The sequence below is a fragment of the Onychostoma macrolepis genome, chromosome 08, assembly GCF_012432095.1.
Source record: "Onychostoma macrolepis isolate SWU-2019 chromosome 08, ASM1243209v1, whole genome shotgun sequence".
NCBI lineage: Eukaryota > Metazoa > Chordata > Actinopteri > Cypriniformes > Cyprinidae > Onychostoma > Onychostoma macrolepis.
In genome coordinates, this window is record NC_081162.1 from 11,629,221 (window position 1) to 11,650,934 (window position 21,714).

The 21,714-nt window shown below is 35.0% G+C and overlaps 1 protein-coding gene across 1 annotated transcript in view; it reads left to right on the forward strand.

The window, feature by feature from the left end:
• Window positions 1-21,714, forward strand: part of ipo11 (importin 11) — a 205,409-nt gene that overhangs the window by 39,186 nt on the left and 144,509 nt on the right. Inside the window, exons 6-14 of the mRNA XM_058783964.1 lie at window positions 441-573; window positions 3,207-3,265; window positions 6,443-6,491; window positions 12,165-12,235; window positions 12,350-12,542; window positions 12,894-13,046; window positions 14,741-14,784; window positions 18,130-18,220; window positions 20,474-20,521. Coding sequence (XP_058639947.1) covers window positions 441-573; window positions 3,207-3,265; window positions 6,443-6,491; window positions 12,165-12,235; window positions 12,350-12,542; window positions 12,894-13,046; window positions 14,741-14,784; window positions 18,130-18,220; window positions 20,474-20,521 — 841 coding nt within the window. The remainder of the gene's footprint in view (window positions 1-440; window positions 574-3,206; window positions 3,266-6,442; window positions 6,492-12,164; window positions 12,236-12,349; window positions 12,543-12,893; window positions 13,047-14,740; window positions 14,785-18,129; window positions 18,221-20,473; window positions 20,522-21,714) is intronic.

The window sequence follows — 21,714 nt, forward strand, 5'->3', positions numbered from 1 at the left end:
TCTGCATGACACACACACATATTTATTTGAAATTGTTATTTCACAATATTCTAATAAAGACAATAATAAAATAAATGCAGGCTTTGTGAACATTTGAAGAAAAATTTGAGATGCAGCATTATGTAGATCTGAAGATAGCCCAGGAGTGGAAGTATAATGAAAAATGTGAATTTCTCCCATATGAAGAAAACCATTTTGGGTAATCCTGCAGCTTATGCACAGTAGTAGCATTGGGGACTAGCTTTATCTGTCTATGGTGCTCCAAAGTAAAGTTAGCATAGTGGGTGCACCAAATCAAAGATGCACCGAAGCAGCGAAGACTTTAAGCATATCTGCCAAATAGTTCAATCACATCGTACCTCTGAACGCCCCCTAAGAAACTGTCACCAAATGCTAATTTAACCCCTGTTTTTGTGCTTCTGTTTTTTTTTTTTTTAAAGCTGGCGTCAAGCATCTATAGTTTCGCTTGCTCTCTGTGGAATCATCACACGGACACATTCCTACAGCAGATCTACGCAGGAGACCAACAGGCTGCTCTTAGCTCCCTGGAGCGTACTCTGCTCTCTTTGAAAGGTACACACACACACACACACACACACACACACACACACACACACGCATACAGTCAGTGCTGAAACACTCATTGCTTCTTAGAAAATATCCCAGCCTACGCCTGCAGATTACAGACTTAAGCAGCTATACATACAAGCACCGACACTGGTTGAGTTAATGCTGCAAGCCACTCACTGCTCTCGGCTGGATAACTTTAGTAGTTTAAAGACGTCCGCAAGCAAACGCGAACAGAGAGTCAGGCTTAAAAATGGAAAATATTCTGCTAATTTTAATTACTTGCCTCTTTGTCAGACAAACTCATTCAATCAACATTAATGTATTTAAAGGGATTTTGAGATAAAATGGAAGAAGTGGTTGCACCCAAATGTAGGTTACTACCACTGAACATGTTGAACAAATTAATCCAATATAATTATTGTCTAATTATTTCATTTTTTTTTGTAAAATTAGGGCTATAAATCGAAATAGTAATAATGCTGTTTACTTTAGTGTTTACTTGAAAACTTGATTGTAATTTTTCCATGAAAATAAAAATAATTCTGTATTTTTTGTGCTTGTAATGTTTGTTTTTTTTCCTTTTCTTTTTCTTTTTTTTTTTTTTTATTGACTATTTCTTATAATTATATTTGCTTGGATAGCATGATGGAATCTTTGGTGAGAAATACTTTAATTATACATACCTGTCCTTTTTATTAAGGCCCGAGCACCATGGTGCGAGGACCCTATTGGAATTGCTGCATTTATTATTTATTATTTATATATATTACAATTGCAGCTTTAATGACTATTAAATTAGAGAATGCATGAAATATTTGTGGTTAGATTTGTTGCTCTGCAGGACCGTTTTCAGTGTATAAAAATAATTAAAGGCAAAAGAATTTTTGAAAAGAAATGGTGACCCATGATATACACTTTCTTTTTAACCATTCATGTAAATGATAGTAAAATAAGTGAAATAATCGCTGTAAACATACTGAGCATACAGATTGGAATTAAAGGGATAGTTCACCCAACAATGAAATTCTGTCATTAATTACTGGCCCTCAAACCCGTAAGACCTTTGTTCATCTTCGGAACACAAATTAAGATACTTTTGATGAAACCGGAGAGCTTTCTGACCCTAATTGTTGAATAGAATCGTTATTTTAGTTCTCTTTGTGCACAAAAATTATTCTCGTAGCTTCATAAAATTAAGGTTGAAACACTGATGTCACATGGACTATTGTAACGATGTCCTTGCTACCTTTCTGGGCCTTGAATGTGGTAGTTGTGTTGCTGTCTATGCAGGGTCAGAAAGCTCTCGGATTTCATCAAAAATACCTTAATTTGTGTTCTGAAGATGAATGAAGGTCTTACGAGTTTGAAACGGCATGAGGGTGAGCAATTAATGACAGAATGGGAGAACTATCCCTTTAAGGCTTTTTCTTCAGCCTCATGTAAAATACTTTTTATATTCTAACATACATACACTTTTCCAAAAAAACCAAAAAAAAACATTGATTCCTTGATTGCTGTGGGCATAAAAAGAGAAAAAAATCATGGTGTGGCCACCATCATCCCCTGACCTCAATCCTATTGAGAACCTGTGGAGCATCCTTAAAATGAAGATCTATGAAGGTGGGCGGCAGTATATCGCCAAACAACAGCTCTGGGAGGCAATACTGGCATCCTCAAATGAAATACTGCCAGAAACTATACATGGATGTTCAATGGATGAGAGAATTGTTAAAGTCATCTCCAAGAAGGGTGCATATATTAATATGTAACTTCAACTGTAAATAGCTGTTTTGTTTTAAAGTGTTTATTTTTGGAAAAATGATCTGTCCATGCAGCACATATGTGACCCTAGACCACAAAACCAGTCTTGAGCGTCAATTTTTTGAAATTGAGATTTATACAAAATCTGAAAGCTAAATAAATAAGCTTTCCATTGATGTATGGTTTGTTAGGATCTGACAATATTTGGCCGAGATTTCCAACTATTTGAAAATCTGGAATCTGAGGGTGCAAAGAAATCAAAATATTGAGAAAATAACCTTTAAAGTTGTCCAAATGAAGTTCTTAGCAATGCATATTACTAATCAAAAATTAAGTTTTGATATATTTACAGTAAGAAATGTACAAAATATATTCAAGGAACATGATCTTTACTTAATATCCTAATGATTTGTCATAAAAAATAAAAACAAATTATAATTTTGACCCATACAATATATTTTTGGCTATTGCTACAAATATACCCCAGCGACTTGAGACTGGTTTTGTGGTCCAGGGTCACATATGACAGATTTCTGTTTCGAGTTGATTATAATCAATTGGATGTTTTCAAACTGCATTCTGCATAATTATTTGGAACAACATATTTTTTTGTATTTTTTTTTTTTTTAAATATCAATAAAACTGTTGGCATTATCACTTCTTTCACATGTAATAACATTCTCATTGTAAAATAATATTTGAGGAAAAAATGTATCTTTAATCATACTGACTGATTTGGAAAAACAAACAAAGATGGCATGTGCATAATAATTTGGAACACAGTGTATTAACAAAAAAAATAAAAAAGTTTTTTGTGACAAATATATGGCATTTATAAGTAACAGTTGTTGTATATTTGTTTGTTCTACTTGCAGTACTTCGGAAACTTACTGTGCATGGATTCACTGAGCCACATAACAACATGGAAGTCATGGTAAGTTCTGGAATATTTCAAATAATAAAAGAAGGTCTATCATCCTTCATATATAATATAGCAAAAAAGTTTAGTTTTTCTAATATTTACTTACTGCTTGTTTAGATGTGATCTGAAAGCCAGGGTTGATGTTTTCTGGTGTTCACTTTTAAAGCCGCTAATCACTTCTGCACCCATAAAAATTCATTTTGAAGAAAGACAGGTTGAATTGTGAAAATTGAGTAGTTGTTTGCAAGGAAAATCAACATGAGGGTTATGATGTTGGAGTTCTGATATTAAAAATAAATCATTGCACATAAATGAGATGCTCATTCTCAAGTGGAAGATGGGGCTTGGGAAAAAAAAGAAAAGAAAAAAAACAGGTCAGTGTGAATATTTAATGCATTACATGTCCTAAGGTAATTATGCATTAAACATTAGAATATATCTCCTTGAAACACAACATTTTGTATTGCGACGTGCAAAATAATAGTGATTTATTTGTTCATTTTGTTGTTTAAATGGGTTAAATGAGAATTTTGTCACAACATAATCTGAATGCGAGGAGAATTTGCCGGCACAAAGCACACGCTGAAGTGCAGCCAGCCTCTGCAGGAAGCCCATATGGTGCCTTCATCTCTTAATGCATCTGTGGGAGTTGGCTTATCAGAGATAATTTTCACATTACAATGATGCGAGCCTTCCTAAACCTTAATGAGTCTTTGAAATTGAAATTGAAACTGAACAATGAGTCAAAGAAAAGGTTTTGTAGCGTTGATAGTACAATGCAGAAAAGATTTCATGTAATAACTGTTACGCTGAGCTTTAAAATGTATTTGTTAGTCTCAAAGGACAGTTAGAATTGCTTCATATACACACATACTTTCTATATATAGTACATAGAGATGTCTTTATAGTAGCGCTCGGTGAAATATTAAATATTCACAGTATATTCATATGAATGTGACATTCCCATTTCTTCCCTTTCTGCTTCAAAGAAGATCCCATTTTTATTCTAAGTTTATGTATTCAACCCTTGATCCGGCAGTCCATTTGTTGGATTGTCAGGAAGGCTGCGTCTTTGGAGCCTGTGCCACTGACATTTTGAATTTGAGCTTATTAGTTGCGGTAAAGGAAATGATGATGGCACCATTATTGATCCATTCTGGAGGTAAGACAACTCAAAAGAGAATATTTTCAATGAGCTGCTGCCTCCGGCTATCAATCAACTGCCAAGCGACAGAAACACGGTGTTCTCCCGGTAGGGCTGTAGCTCTCTTGTCTCTCTGGAGACTCTTGGACTTTAATGTCGTCTTTCCGCTCAAAGCCAGACAGTCGGTGTCATAAAATATCCAACTTTTTCCCAATCCTCTTCATCCTCAGTGCATCATTACTCCATCATTATCAAACGCAAAACATCTTTAGTCTACCTTTGACTGAAGTACAGTGCCTGAAGTGGACTTCACATGGTGTTCAGTCACCAGTGAGATATCACATCGCAGGGAGTGAATATTTTCAGAACTGCTAATGGCATAAGAATATAACAGGAAATTTACTTACCAGTCAGTCATTGAGTGAATTTGGCTTAGCGCAAAATGTTGTCGTTATATGATATACATTCAGGAGTATTGTATTATATTATTTTTATTGTTTGTTGTATGAATTTATATAAAACTTATTGATTACTTGTATCTTAAAATATATACAGGAATAGGGTGTTTGAATTTTAAATATATATCAGGGTTATTATTGTTAACTAAAACTAAAACTAAAGCCAAAACCATAAAAAACATTTTCGTTACTTGAAATAAAATAAGCATTTGAGCTTGCCAAAGGAACATTTCTCATTTTTGTTTAGTTTGTTACATTACTAAAATAACTAAATAAACTGAAAAGTAAAACTAAAAATACACTAAAAACTAAAACCTAAAATTTGATAAAACTGATAGACATATTAAAAAAAAAAAAAAAGATAATTTTTTTTCAAAATTACTAAAATGTTAACTAAATTAATAAGAAAACAATAAAATCCAATCCAAAATATTAACTGTGTGTGTATATATATATATATATATATATATATATATATATATATATATATATATATATATATATATATATATATATATATATATATATATATATATCTCTATATCATTTTTCGTATTGATATTTATATATCATTTGTTTTACATCTTAAAAAATATTTTCGTTCTTAAATTACATAAAACCTAATAGTAATTTATATATTAAAACATAGGCTGTACTGTATACTTCTGGCATATAAAAACTGTTTATACTAATACTGTTAATGTATTCTTTATGAAGTTTATATAAATACATATTGATGTGTAGTTAATACATTTATATGAAATATGGTCATTTTATATTGTTCAGTAACACTTTATTTTAAGGTGTCCTTGTTACATGTTACATGTACTTACTATTATAATAACAATACATTTTGCATAATTATATGCAAGTAACCCTAAGCCAAATGCTAATTCTAACCCTAACCATATAGTAAGTACATGTAGTTAATTAATATTACTCAGTAATTAAGTACACCTTAAAATAAAGTGTAACCTATTGTTCTTTTATTTATATATTTAATGTATTTACAAATATTCATTTCTGTATCATTGTACTTGAATGTTGTCTGTTTGAAATTGCATAGCACTGAAAATAAGTAAGTTTTGTCAGATAGCTCCTGCTTCGTGTATGTGTGCGCATCTTAAGTCATAAAGAAATTGAATGTACATTAATATACACACAGTAGCATATTCACTTCATTTATACTTCTACAATGACAGTCAGTCAGCCCATTGTTTAATGACTGCAAAGTTTTAGTGTTAAGAGCAAATTTACTGCTGTAATTTACTGTTTGTGGTGCAGAAATTTCCATCTGTCAGCTCAGTGTTACTTGTGCCCTGTGTTGATCAGACTGGTTCCATATATTTAACGACCGTTCTAGGATTGTATCCTGGCACGGCAGGCACTCTCTAAATCTCTCCTCCGACACACCACATAAACAGCCTGTCCTTCCCCAACCTGAGTTAAGATTGCCTGGGGCTTCCTGCCAAATCTGCCTTCAACGTGACCCAAGAAAGCCTAGATGTTGTCAGCACCAATAGCACCGTGGTCGCTAACCACACCTGATACCGATGTTTCATTTACTACCTCTGTCTGCTTCCCTAGGGCTTCCTCAATGCAGTCTTTGAGCGGCTAAAGCAGTTTCTAGAATGCTGTGAGTATTATTACATGCTTTTCTCTTTTTTTCTAATTCCAATGGTGTTTTTGAGTTGTTTTTTCCATCGACAAACTTTTTAACATATAATCTTTTTATGGCGTAGTCAATCACCTGCTGTAAACACATTGATAAATCCTTACTGAATAAAAATTTGAACATTAATGTACATTAATTAGATTTTAAGGTGCACTGAGGATTTTTTATGTTGTGCTTAGTTTACGTTTTCAGTTGTTGCCATTGTAAAAATGTGCTGTTTGCAGTCAGCCATGATTCATTCTGTCAGCAAAAGTATCCAGTAACAGGAGGTTACTGAGATGAAGGATATCTGTGATATCAACCTGTCTACTCCCATGAGGCAACCGACTCCATGTACAACAATTAGGCTAATTGTATGACAGTTCTGTATTTTCAGTACTATTCATTTCTTTGTGGAAAACCTTTTTTTTTTTTTTTAATGAGGACAAATAACTAAGAACTCTGTTAAAGACTTTTTTCACCACAATGTACTGAGAGACTTTTTTTCCAATTAAATTTTATTCAAAGCTATTCAAAGTATTTTATTCAAAGTGCTATTGTATTGTAGCAGAATTGGATTTGGAGGAACAACCATTTAGGAGAAATAAATATTTGATTTGAGGATTTGAAGTTTTTAATCCTCAGCCTATCCAGAGATAACAGCCATTTTTTTCAGGTTACAGAGTTCAGTTATGTGATATTGAGTGAAGAAAAAAAAAAATTCCTGTTCATTTTTGAATGTCAGTTTAAGTCATTGACACATCTACAGTTTTTTTTTTTAAGACTATTAAATAAATTTATATAAAAAGCTGTTCATTTTGAAACATTAGTGGGTCCATATACTTTAACATGATCTTTTCTCCAGCTTAATCGAAAATAATATTCTAAGTAAAAAGGATTTATACGATATTTCTGATTGAGATCATAAGGTTAATTCTGACGGGCTGGGATTCTTTATTGAGTGCATAGTCAAAGGCCGAACTAATTTATATCTGAAAGATCACCACTTCAAACGAAATTTCTGCTCAAGCGAAAGACAATAATGCCATATCTGCATGGTTTCACCTGGAGACACTGTGCCCTGCTTTTCCCAGACTCGTCGTTGCATGAGTTATATATCATCAGATGAGACAGAAGAAAGCTGTTATCTACTGGTGAAATCATAGGCAATATGTTCTCCTGGCTGGGCCGCAGGTCAGGTTCCATTCGGCCTGTTGGTATTTCAGTGTGGATGAGAGACTTAGCTTATGAGCAAACAGAATGTGAAATATCAACTCTGGGCCAGATAAGGTCCCCAAAATAATCCACGCTTTTTTGGTTCTATTCATTTCTTCATTTCTCTCTGCACCAAGAAATTGATGCCCAATCCCCTTGAAAGGTTACCCTGCTCTATCACACTATATCACGCTGTCCTGAGTGCTGACTTGTAAGAAAACAGATTAGTCTTTGCCGTTTGGGGATGCTTTTTTGGTTTTGTAATTTTTGGCTTTCGTTTGACTTATTTAGCCAATGTAATCAATAACAAGAGATGCTTTAAATACACAGTTCACCTAAAAATGAAATTATGTTGTCATTTACTCATCCTCATTCTGTTCCAATCCTAAATGAATTACTGACTTCTGTGAAACACACCCCTCTTTGGCATATAATGAATGTGAATAATAGGGGCTTTCTCACAGTGTAGTTCTAGGAAGCCAGCAGGGTGGTTCCAATAGAACCAATTTCCCCCTCAGGCCATTTTCCTGGTTGCATTCGCGCCGACTGTGTCACTGGCAGTTCCTATAGAATTGTTTTAGACTTGACAGTGTGATTCCTTTGGTCCAGATCTATCTAGGATATGCGACATTACAGAATTCGTATTTGCACCCAATACAATTTCAAAATCCGAAAATTTCAAGATAGGTTGACAAAACAGAGAAAAAGTAGGGTCAGGAGTACAAGGGGCATAAACTGAAAGAAATAAAATATTCCTATTCTCCACTATTGTTTTTATAAGAGTTATTCTACCGTCTGTATCACAACCTTTATCTAAAATAGTAATATTTAATGTCTTCCGCACCAATATTAGGACACCCTTGGTTTTCGTATCTGAAGATGAGTGAGATACCACTTCATACAACTTATTACACCTGCGTATATCCTCCTCTTTCAAATGGGATTCTTGAACTAACACTATATCAATCTTTCTTCTTCGCAAAAAATCCAGAAAACCTGTATGTTTGTGAGGGCCATTTAGGCCTATAATATTACAACTCAGAATATTAAGATCAGTCATAGGTATTGAACAGAATTACTGCATAATAAGACAAAATACAAGTTTGAAAATAAAACCAGTTGAGTCTACCATTAAATAGGGTTGGGTATCGTTTGGGTTTTTTTCGATACCGGTGCCAAATCGATACTTTTAAAACGGTGCCGGTGCCTGAACCGATACTTGTTATATATATATATACACAGGTATATGTATATATAAACATACTGTATATGCAACTCATGAAGCTCCAGGAAATCCCCAATATGGACAAAGGCATTGCTATTGCTGTAACTGAGTAAACAGAAGATATAAATGTTTTGAATGATGAAACAAATACATTAAACACTCGACTACAACAATATATAGTTTATCTGTGTTATTCAAGCCATCGCTGGTATTTTCATAATAATTAAGTATATTAATAATCCATTGCTAATTGATGCATTAGTAGCCTATGGAACATATTTTCTGTTGAGTTGCGAGTTACTATGATACATATTTTCTTTTGAGTTGCGAGTTACTATGATATATCGATATATTCTTTATAAGCTTGATACGAGCGCAGCTGAAAAGATATCTAGGGAGGACACAGACTGAACTGCTGCGGAGAAAGTGCATAATACAATTTGTTCTAAACGTGACAAGCTTTATATGAAGGGCTTTAAAAAAAAAAAACTCGTAAGATATACTAGCCTATAGTTTATAGTTTCAGTTTAAAGCGGCTCTGACAGAGACGTGCTGTTTAATGTGTTTGAGATGTGCTGTTTTCCCTAATGCATACTTACATTTCACAGATAATGTGAATTTACATATTCTCCATCTGTAAATGTTAGAAAGCTATGGAAATATTTCCATTTTACTGTCAGAAGTGCGTGAGCTTTTGCTTTGCGATTCTCCGCTAAAGTTCACAGACTTCATTTAGAACGAGCGCCGCCGCGCGCACGCGCGCCAAACAGACGGAGCGCAATAACTCTGACTAAAATATACATTTTGCTGAAATATTTGTAGTTGGACAATAAATGTGATGTATGCAGAATTTTAAACCTACAAGTAAGTGTATTTGTATGATAGCACTAACTGTAAAGTAATGGGGTAATCAAAATAGCCATTTCTACTCAGTCTGTGTTTAGTAAATTTAACTTCTGCTTTAAAAGCATTATTTTTGTTTTTAGATTGAAATGTTACAATGTTAGAATGTAATGTGATTTTAACCCTTTTTGCACATAATATATGCCAACATGCTTACATTCACTTTATTTGTTTAATCCAAATACAAAATACCGAGATATACACAACACATCAGCCAAAAGATACCGAGATATGAATTTTTGCTCATATCGCCCAGCCCTAATTTAAGCATGTTTAGCTTAGCTAGTTAATGGAACGCTACCTGCTGCTGTCAGAGCAAGTGTAATTTTTCTGCATTCACGCGCTCCTCAGATGCTCTCATTTCCCGAGTTGTGCTTTTAAGTAGGAATGTGAAAACAGCACACTTGCGTTACTACTACAAAGATTTGTTGGACTTGTATTATTTGAGCTTTCCGACGTGAGTTCACGTGCATTTTCTCAGTCGGGAAATTATTTTTTTCACGTGCGGTGCCGGTGATGATGCTTCTTACGTTCGTTTCGGAGAAACAAAGGAAAAATATTTTAATCGATCGCTCAGGCATGGCACCGAAATCTGCGTTCTGATTCGGTTCTAGTACATACCGGTTACTTAGGTACCGGTGCCATATTGGTACTATGTTCACTATTAAAAAAAAAAAAAAAAAACATAAATACATTCCCATGAACTATGGCAGATCAAACCAAGAACAAACTTTGATCTGCCAGCACCCCTTAATATGGTCCGTGGCGTCAACAAAAACCTGCACATTACTGAAGCACCAACATTGGCCCCATAGTCACATATTGATTAGGTAGTATCTCTATTTAAACAAAAAAAAAAAAAAAAGAGAGAGAGAGAGATAAAGAACACAACTAAAACATAAATAAAATTACTTCTTAATCAGTAAGCGATACTGTATGCACAATGAAAGCTTCTAGTAACTATGAATTAAGAAGTGAACATTAAAGTGAACCGTGAAAAACAGTCACCTAACCATTTAGAGCATCTCTTCTCCGATTAGACAGCAAATGTCCAGCTGAAGCTCACTGAGAGTTGGTGGATGAATGAGATGTGAGAAAAACTCTTGCTTCTTCTGGGGAGTATAGCATTTTAGGTTCACCTTGATTGAGAATGACCTTCAGAATTGCAGGATAAAGAAGAAAATTCTGGATGCCAGCTTCTCTCATTTCCTTCCTTACTGGCGCAAATGCACTACTGCTTTTTGCGGTGACCGGAAAAAATCTGGAAAGAATGACAGTGTTGCTCCGTCGGATGTTTTCACCGGGGCGTGACGTCTGGTGGCCCGCAAAATGAGCTCCCTGTCTGTGTACTGCAACAGTTTAAAGATGAAAACCCGTGGTTTAGCGCGATCTGAGGAGAGCCTTGTGTACACGCGATGCACTTGCTCCACTTCAATCTTTTTGCCCACCAGAAACTGGAGCCATGTTCTTTTCAAAAAGCCCATACGGTCGTCCTTTTCGGAACCTTCAGGCAATCCGACCAGATGCAGATTGCTGCGCCTATTGCGATCCTGTAAGTCCACAACCTGTTGCTCGAGCGCGGCTACACGCCTATCGTGATCTACGACAACTTTCTTTTGTTCTCTCATCTCCCCTGTAAGAAGATCCAATTTAGAGCATAGCGACTGAACAACTGACATGTGAGAAGCGAACTTGTTCCGCATCGCCGTCAACTCGGTTCTTAGAATGTCCTCATCATCTTCTAAGGTAGCTTGGATTTCTACTTAATCGGAGAAGCCGATGGAGACATCTCCTGCTGTTTTCGATTGTATGCCATCAGGGAAAGTATTATTAATGAATAAAACTTAAAATAAAACGAAAAAAATCAGCAAAAAGGGGGCCAAACGTACGGAGCTAGGTTCATGAGCACGTCACGTGAATTCTTATGCGCTAAGGCTTTTAAAGCAAACCAGAAACTTTATGTGCAGAACAGACCAGAACAGAATGTGTCTATTTTCCCAGAAAACCCTCCAGTGATCGAATCATCGAGTCAGTGAATGGTAATCCGGAACCGGATCAGGCAAACTTGTGAAATCATTCAGACATATTTTGAACCTTCATGAAGAAGAGCTAGATTGGATTTTCAGTGAGTTACAGCTTGAATTTCGATCTGTTTGGCCTTTAGAAGACTGAGAATACCACAAATGGACAGCTTTTATGATACTTTATGGTGATTTTTGTCATTTTGGAGCTCGACAGCTCCAAAAGGTTTTAAACAACATGTGGGTGAGTAAATAATGATAGAGTTTATATTTTTTTAATACTATTTGCAGGCCGGCAAGTTGGACCAGGCAGTCTTTGCAGGGAAAAGCTTGAGAAGACCATCATTTTGTTCACCAAAGTTGTAAGTCTAAAAGTTTAGTCAGTTAGAGGGCAAAGGAAATAATCTGGGCACTTATACTTGAGATGCTATACTCCTGAACTGTGGTTTAACGTAGCCTCTTATGCTCTTTACTAGCTGCTGGACTTCCTGGAATATCAACCATGGCCTTTCATCCCTCTCATCCAGCGTTCGCTGGAGTTCGCGGTCAGCTACGTGTTCACCGAGGCTGGCGACGGAGTTGTTTTCGAGCGTTTTATTGTACAGTGCATGAACCTCATCAAGATGATCGTCAAAAATGATGCCTACAAACCTGCCAAGAACATTGAAGGTAGGCAGCGTAATGACTTTGGCATGGCGTGCCTCCATTTTAAAGTTCTAGCTTATTCGAATAGGAAATGGATAACAGCCTTTAAACACATCAAGGGCATTTCTGAGTTGGTAGAGGGCAAGAGTGAATCGATGAGATGCTCATAATGAAATTGGCTGTTCGGTCGCTGGCTGAGGCTCCCTAGATAGAGATTGAAGTAAACTGATATAAAAATTCCTCCCGTTTCAATGTTTTATTGCCTTACTAATGGACTGTAGGAGCACATGAGATGGTTTAATGAATGATATAATATCTTGAACATTACTATATGCATAATTGTATATTAAAGTGATGTTGCAATATGCATTACAGACAGTAAGCCGGAGAGCCTGGAGGCACATAAAATTAAGACTGCATTCTTTACACACCAAACGCTGACGGAGATTGGCAGAAGACTGGTGTCCAAATACTTTCTGCTGACAGAGGAAGAGCTAACCATGTGGGAAGAAGACCCAGAGAGTTTTGGTAAATGTGAATTATGAACTCAATAAATTTATGAACTCAAGCTGTGAAACATTGAAACATACATTGTTTGTATTTTTCTGGGCTGTTTGCCATTTGTAATTAGAGAGATGGTAGAGATGGGGAGTAGAATTGATACACGAGACAGAATCTCGTATCCCAGAGCCACAGCTGTACGTGGAAGGAACATTAACTGCTAGGTCACAAAAAAAAACAAATATATACACACACACACAACACACACACACGCATACATTACATACACACACCAATGTAAAACAGTATATTATTAATATTATATACTTATTTACATGAAATATTATATTTTACAATAGAAGTATTGTATTCAAATATTTAATTAAAAATGTTTGGTAATTAAATTTAAAAAGATAATTAATAAATTAGTTTTTGTATAATTATTAGATTCAATAGAAGGAAACATTTTAACAATTTAATAAGCATTAATGCCATTAAAAATTACATAATTGCACATACATATGCAAGTATGTTCTGTATAATTTTTTACTGAAAACATTATCTACCACAGACCTTAAATTATACTCAAACATTGTACATTGCCATTCTAAAATCCCACAGGATGTTCTTTTCTAAGTTTTAGAACAACAAACTGAACCGTACTGTTTCAGGTGTTCATTAATGATGACTATATAAGGCTCAACCTGTCAAAAAGAAGAGGACAGCATAACCTGAAAGCATGAATTAGTGAGGTGAAAGTAGCTATGCCAACAGATGTACTACCCGTGAACTTGAAGTCAAGAAGCTGCCCTGTCCTGTCAGTTAACCGAGCCCTGCGTTATGTTATGCCCAGAGATGCTGAACCGTACCTGCCACAGTAATTTAACACATGTAATACCTCTCAAGGAAATGATGCTTCACAAAGTACAGTTGGCTGTAATTTAAAATCTCTTGGTGTACTTTGCTGGTGTCATTTTCTAATCTATATTCCCATGGTCCAGTAATTTGTTTATTGAGTTGGGAATGCCAGTTGCTGATTCGTCCAGGGGTCCTGCTGTCAAGGCAGCGTAATTGCGATTAATTCAGTGACTCGGCAGCAGACGGAATTGTTCTGGCCTGTTGATGACCAACCCTTAGGAATATAAGGTGGTTAGAGATAATAGAGGAGGTGACATTATCACTTTTAATGACCGGATCATGATTGAATCATGGGTAGAGAGAATCCTGCCACATCTTTGGGGTGCGACAACCAGGATATGGTTTCTGAGAAAGGCTTGCTTAAATGTTAGAATTTGTGACGGTTAAAAGAATAGTTATTTACTGACCCTCATTTCTTTGTTCAGTTTTTTTTTTCTTACATGGAATATCCTTCCTACTCTTATCAATATAATCAAAATGGATGAGGACTGTTACTTTCAAACTCTAAATGACAGCGAAGCACTGTAAAAGAATCATGAAAATTGGAGAAATTCAGCTCACTGACTCAATGATTCAGTCGTAGTGGTTAACAGGTTTTGCTTTTTGAAGCTTGACAGCCTCAGTCCTCCTTCAGCCCCATTATATTAAACAGAATGGACAGAACATTCTTCAACAAAGTTGCACGGTTTGTAATGACATAAAGATGAATAACTGGCTGAATTTTTATTTTTGGGTGAACTATCACTTTAAAGTGCATGATATATGTTGTGACAAGTTGTGTTTAACGTCGTTTCTTTCTTCAGCTGTGGAAGAGACAGGCGGTGACTCCTGGAAGTATAGTTTGCGGGTAAGTGACCTCTCTTCTTCCATGAAATACAGTTTAACTGATTTTATAATTATTTTAATGTTCAAAGCTGTTTTTTTTTGCATATGGAACATTTCCATTTGCTCATCTTGTGGTAAACCACCTTACAGAGTGTTCCAAGGTCAACGGAAGTGTCAGTAAATGCAAAGTGACTGAGTTAAAAGGAATCAGGGGTCTGTCTCATTTCTGTGGAATTTACATAGGGGGGCCGTGACTCTACAGGGTCATTTGTTGCTGCCCTCATGCGACTTGATTTGCATTACATCTGGCTGCCTACTTAATGTGGCTTTTATGTCCTGGCTTTAAAATGACATTGGCTGACTAAACTTATAACCTCAAGCGAGTGTAGCGTTTTACATCACATTTGTCATATACTCAGTGAAAGACGCTGCTGTAGAGTCATTTAACCTTCAGGTAATTTCGAAAGGGAATGTCTTAATGATGTTTTGGGCTTAAATAGTCTTTCTGAGTGCAAATATTTGTAAGCAGTGTGAATGTTGCACATCAGTCGAAAGCAGTGGATCTCAACTCGCAACTTAGCCACAAACATAATGCATGTCTTTTCTGATTGTATTGTGTACAGCAGGAAAAAAAATGTAGTAAATGCAAATAATAATTTGCAATTAACCGTATGATTGGGCCTTAGGAATTTAGGAAAGCAAAGGCTTTTTTTTTTTTTTTATCAAAGAAGAAATAGAAAGAAACGTGGAATCTAGTTATAAAAACAGAATGTACTGTATAACGCGGAATGTCATTGAATTTGTCAAAGTTTGGATGAATAAATCAAAAGTAGGTCATTACACTTAAATCAAATCACGATATGAACTAGTATCTGTAAATGTTAAGCTGCAAAAATACCATTTAAATATGAATCCTGCGTGTCTCGTTATGAATGAATGCACAGACGCGCAGATGAGGTCATAAATACATGAACAACAGTCGGTATCTGCTCTATTACAAATAATTTTTTTTTTTTTTTAATACCCAAAACAGCGGGATTACAAGATGGAAATATAGACTAGAAAGATATTTAAACTTGCTCTGCCCTTACCTCCATGACATTGACTCACTGCGGAGAATAAATACAGGATGGGAGGAAAATATTTCTTTCCCTTGCAGTTTTATCATTGGGTGATCATCATACTGTATATAAAATTGCGGGATTCAGGGAGCCGCTATTATGCATTGCAACTGCTTTTGAATGCACGATCGCTTTTTAGTTTCACTTTCACTTTCGAGACTGGCAATCGCATGCGTTTATACTATGGAGCTGCAGTATTTACCACACATTTTACAAGATTAGATGTTTGTCAGTTTTGCTCATGATATGCAAATCATTCGTCATCGTCCTTACTCTGTTTATGTGGTAAATGAAATTTTATGTACTGTAATGTAACTGTAACAGGCAACCGTTAGCAGTCAATATTCGTTTTCCGTGCCTTTCTGAATACGGATTCACGCTTTGGGCACACCCCTAACCCCACGATGTCATCGTCACATCGTTTATCAGAACTACCTCCTATCTACTGAATAGCAAGATGTTAAACTTGTGTTTAAAGAAAACTTATCTAAAAGGGTCACATAATTTGATGTTTTATATTACATTTTATGTTATATGTTATGTTATATGTTATATGTTATATGTTATGTTATATGTTATGTTATGTTACATTTTCACTGTTTACAATGGCAGGGCCTGCCATCTTGTCTCTTTGGCTTGTTGTTTCTGATTGCACTTTAACCCCAAGGGGGAAATACAGATCAAATCCCAGAAGGGAAAATCAAAACAAAATAAAGTTAAAACTTGTTTTGAACAATTTCTTTGTCATCTGCAGATTGATTTTAAGTAGGGGATTTTTTTTTTTGGCCATATCGTCCAGCCCTAGTATTACTATATAAAAATAATTATAAGTATAAACAACAACAGTAATACTACTGCTAATTATTATTAATTAATTAAAATATAAAACAAAATAGAAAATTATTTAAAAAAATGTAAACTGAATAGTAAATAGTGCTATTGTAGTATTTCACAGTAATATTTTATTAATATTTATTAATATTTTTATTTATAAATAAATAAATAAATAAATAATAAATAAGCAACGATTAAAAAATAATAATGTCCTTGAGTGCCCTGAAAGGTGCCTGTAAGTAAAATGTAGTAGTAGTGGTAATAATAATAATAATAATCCATAATAATAATAATAATTATTGTTATAAATAATAATAAAATAAAATATTCAACAAAATAGAAAAATACAACAAAAAAGACACTGAATAGTGCTATTGTAATATTTCACAGAATAAACAACAACAACAACAACAACAACAACAATAATAATAATAATAATAATAATGTCCTTAAGTACCCTGAAAGGTGCCTATAAGTAAAATGTAATAATAATGTATTTATTTTGGTATTACAATTCTTAATATTATTATACTACTATTTTTGGCTTTTAAATGTTTTCATTTTCTAGTTTCATGATGTCAGGCTTTTATTTTGGTGGAAAAATGCACGGGGGTCCCAAAGGTTCTCTTTTGTTGACAACAATTGGTTTATAAGTGTTTCTCATTACAAGATTGGAAAGGTGTTTGGTGCTTGTTGCATTCCCAGTGCAATTCTAAGTGACCCAAACTCAGAGCAGATGTAGAGATAAGTTGTTGTAGAGCAGCATTTACTGTGATCCGAACCGCTCCAGACACAGAAAACACTCGATCATCAGCTGCTGTGCTGTCTCACTCTGAATCATTCAGTGCATATATTGAATGAATTAAATCCCAACCTTTCCGATTTAATAATCACACTAAGCCATACCGCAGTTTTGGATTTGATTAACTGTGCAACCCTTTTTGATAGAAGTCTTCCAAACCTCCGGGCCAGAATGAAGTCCTTTCTCTTGTCATCATCCATAGTCAGTCCAGGCACCTGCCCTAAGTGCCCTTATTGATTCCGTTCTGAACTGTATGGATTATGTCAGATTTCCTGAAGGCATAGAACATATGATTTGACATGTGTGGTGATTGTTGAGCTTGCCACACTTTGCAAAGTTGTGATATTTGACCTCCTTTATTCCCTTTGGAGGTCAGTGTCCCAGCATGTAATAATAGATGCTGAAGGCCACAGAGTCAGGTCTCGCACCCTGACCCCTCCTTCAATGCACACTATTGATTGTGTTGGCTAGAGTGATGGATACCACGGAAAACCGATGGTTTTCTTTTCATGTTTTTGTGTTGGTATGTAAATGTTTTGTTTAAATGTTCCTATATCGAATGCTTCCTTGTCACATCCTGTTCTCTTTGTTTTACTCGATATCTTTACAGCCGTGCACAGAAGTGCTTTTCTTGGACATTTTCCACAACTACAGTCAAACGTTGACACCAGTGCTTCTAGAGATGGTGCAGAATCTTCAAGGTTGGTTTTATCAGATTTTTTTAATAAATATTATTTAGGCACTATATAGGGATAGAAATTGTACCAAATTAAATGAATCAGTTATTTTAGTAATTTTATTTTATTTGACAAGTATATAATAAAATGTAAACTTTATTCATTTATTATTTGATAATTTTTAACCATGATTTTCATGTTTTGTTTCATTTTCAATTTTTTGGTATTTTTTGTAAAACATTTTGTAAAAATAATAAATTAATTAATTCAATAGATAACTATATTAATGGTTATTGATTTTCATTCCTAACAAAATCCTTGCTGGACAAACAGCTTAAATGCTGTTATTGGTTGGCTTCCCCGTCTTGTCATGCTGGTTAGACTGTTCTGTTTTAAAGATTGTAGAGTGGCTTTAACCAGATAGACCAGTTTAAACAGAAGAGAGAGAGAGATGCAGAGCAGGGGAACATGATTAAGAACCACTGCTGCTTTAGAGCATTGATTTTGAAACTTGTAAAACCATTAGAATCGTTAGAAGACAGATTCGCGATTCATAAATGAAAATATATTTTCGTGCACCCCTAGTTTTGACAGCATTGCAACAACTCTTCCTCTTCTCTAAAACAACGCAACATGGCCTCGCCCCCTTCGTTGCATGTTCCTGAGGGCGGGGTTTATCTGGGTTTGTGACGTAGTAACTCGTTGTAGTCCCTACGAGCCGTTTTTGTAGGCATTAAACTGCCAGAATTTTAAAAGACGATATCTCCATTTGCATTGAACTTTCAGCGTCGTAACTTTACAGATATTGTTTATGCTCAAACGACAACATTACACACTAACTAAAGTAAAAAAAGTGAAATCGCAATCAACCACCCCTTTAAGTTGTTGCTTTTTTTCCAGTAAGGATGGATTCATTACGCTTTAAGGAAAGAAAAAGTGAGCAATGACTCCTGGCATTCAAGGACACAGTGAATGAATTAGACAAGTCAAAGCTTTTAATGTGCTGATTAAAGACTCGCTGATCAAATTAAACTCACTGGTTAAATGAACTGTCATTATGTTGTGATATTGAAAGAAATGTCACATGTGTAGCAGGAGTAGTTAAAACGGTGAAAAAATTTCTTTTTGAAACCAAAAGTTCATACTGCAGGTCCCTTTTTATCTATAGTAATTAAAATGTTAGCATCTTACGTCAAATATTTTGAAAAGCCAACAAAAGGGCAGTGCTGAAAATGTGCCCGGATGCCACGCGGTTTTTAGAGAACCCCTTTTTGAAGTGTTTCAGCATGGAAGTACTGTCATTTCTAGCTTCCGCCTGACATTAACTAGAGAGGCTGGGTTGACATCTAATGACACATGCCATGCCATCAGTTCTTAAAAGCTCTTTTTATTTACAAATTAGGAATTTTCTCTACCTTTTTGTGAGGAAAAACTGACAAAGTCATCTGGGGTTCTACATTAGATGTGGACTTTTTGATTGTAGCCTTTCAGGGCAAATGTCACCTTTATAAAGCTTACCCTGCTAAGCTAAAGCGCTAGTGCTGCACTTACAGCTGCGTGTAGCAATTAAGCTCGCACTTTCAGCCAAATACAAGGACCGTCTGACAAGCGTTACGCTCTCATTGCTTTTGATCTGGCTCGCTAATTAATTAGTGAATGACTCAAATGAGCTTTCCGTGTAAATTAGTTGATTAAAATTTACTATCATGATTAAATTAGGATGATGTGCTGAACAAATATTCTTATGGACATTCATAAGGATCTTTGAGTGTTTTGGCATGGAATTCGAAAAGCCCATGTTTTATTCAAATGGTGACAGCAGCCCTGAAAGTTCTATTTTTTGCAAATCATGCGTCATTATAGCATGAAGTCAACATCATTATAAAAGCACACATTTAGATGATGATTCTAATAATGACCCCTCAGTTAATTTCCTAGTAGTGTCATTGTCTTTTTCTCTTGAGTGTTTCCTGTGTTCTAATTATACTTGGACAATAAGGAGAGTCGCCTCCTCATTGTCGCTTTGGGATGGCTAATTGTGATTGGTTAAGGGAAATGGGACAAAAGTTTTAGTTGCTTATGCTATTTTATTACACGCTCTGCCGCTCTTACTACTGTTTGCAAAGTGCTTGTTTGCAAAGTGGTTAAGTCACAATTATTACAGATGTGTGAAAGTGCTAGATGTTCGCTACAGGCCTAAAGCACATTGTGTGCAGGTTGTAAGGGAGAAAAAAAATAATAATTTAAAAATCACAGTGCCTGCTTTCTCTCTCTCAGGCCCCAGTAATGTGGAGGACCCAGTGCAGATGCTCATGAAGGATGCAGGTACCATCATGCATTACTGGTTACCCTCAAACACACTCAACACCATTGGTCTCAAACTCAATTCCTGGAGGGCCACAGTTCTGCACAGTTGAGCTCCAACCCTAATCAAACACACCTGATCCAGCGAATCAAGGTAGAAACTTCTAAGCAGGTGTGATTTGGAGCTGATTGGAGCTAAACTCTGCAGAGCTGTGGCCCTCCAGGAATTGAGTTTGAGACCACTGCTCAACACCTTTCTCTTCAGTCATACAGTGAGGTCCAAATGTCTGAGACTAAAAATCTGGCTCAATCCAATTTAGAAATGTAAATTGAAAAAAAAAAAAAAAAGTGTTCTCTTATGAAATTCAGAAATATTGAAATAATTTAAAAGTGCACTATTAGTAATGTAAAAATAGCTTAAATATTGCATATGTAATCATGTTTGTGTGTGTGTGTGTATATATATATATACATACAGTATATGTGTGTGTTTACACTGCTGTTCAAAAGTTTGAGATCAGTAAGATTTTTAATCTTTTTAAAGAAGATGCTCATCAAGGCTGGAACTTTTTGATAAAAATTACAGAAAAAAACTGTAATTTTATGAAATATTATTGCAATTTAAAATAAGTTTTCCGTTTTAATATACTTTAAAATATAATTTATTCCTGTGAAGCAAAGCTGAGTTTTCAGCATCATTACAACAGTCTTCAGTGCCTCATGATCCTTCAGAAATCATTCTAATATGCTGATTTGTAATCAGTGTTGGAAACAGTTATGCTGCTTAATATTTTTTGGAAACTGTGTTTTTTTTTTTTTTCAGTATTCTTTGATGAATAAAAAGTTAAGAAGAACAGTGTTTACTCATAATAGAAATTATGTTACAATATACACTACTATTTCTGTATTCCTGTATATTTCTGTTCTACTGTGTTTTTTTTTTTTTTTTTGGTTTTTATTTTGATCAAATAAATACAGCCTTGATGAGCATAAGCGACTTTATTAAAAACATTAAAAATCTTACTGATCCCAAACTTTTGAATGGTGTGTGTGATATTATAAAATTATTTAATTTTTAATATTATTTGTTTATTTAAATTTAAGATGACTTACAGCTCTAGGTGTGTTATATGCATTACATTTCCATGCATTATTTGTTTTTTCTTTAAATTTTTTTCCCCCCATGTTGACATTCAGTCTTTCAATTAAAAATT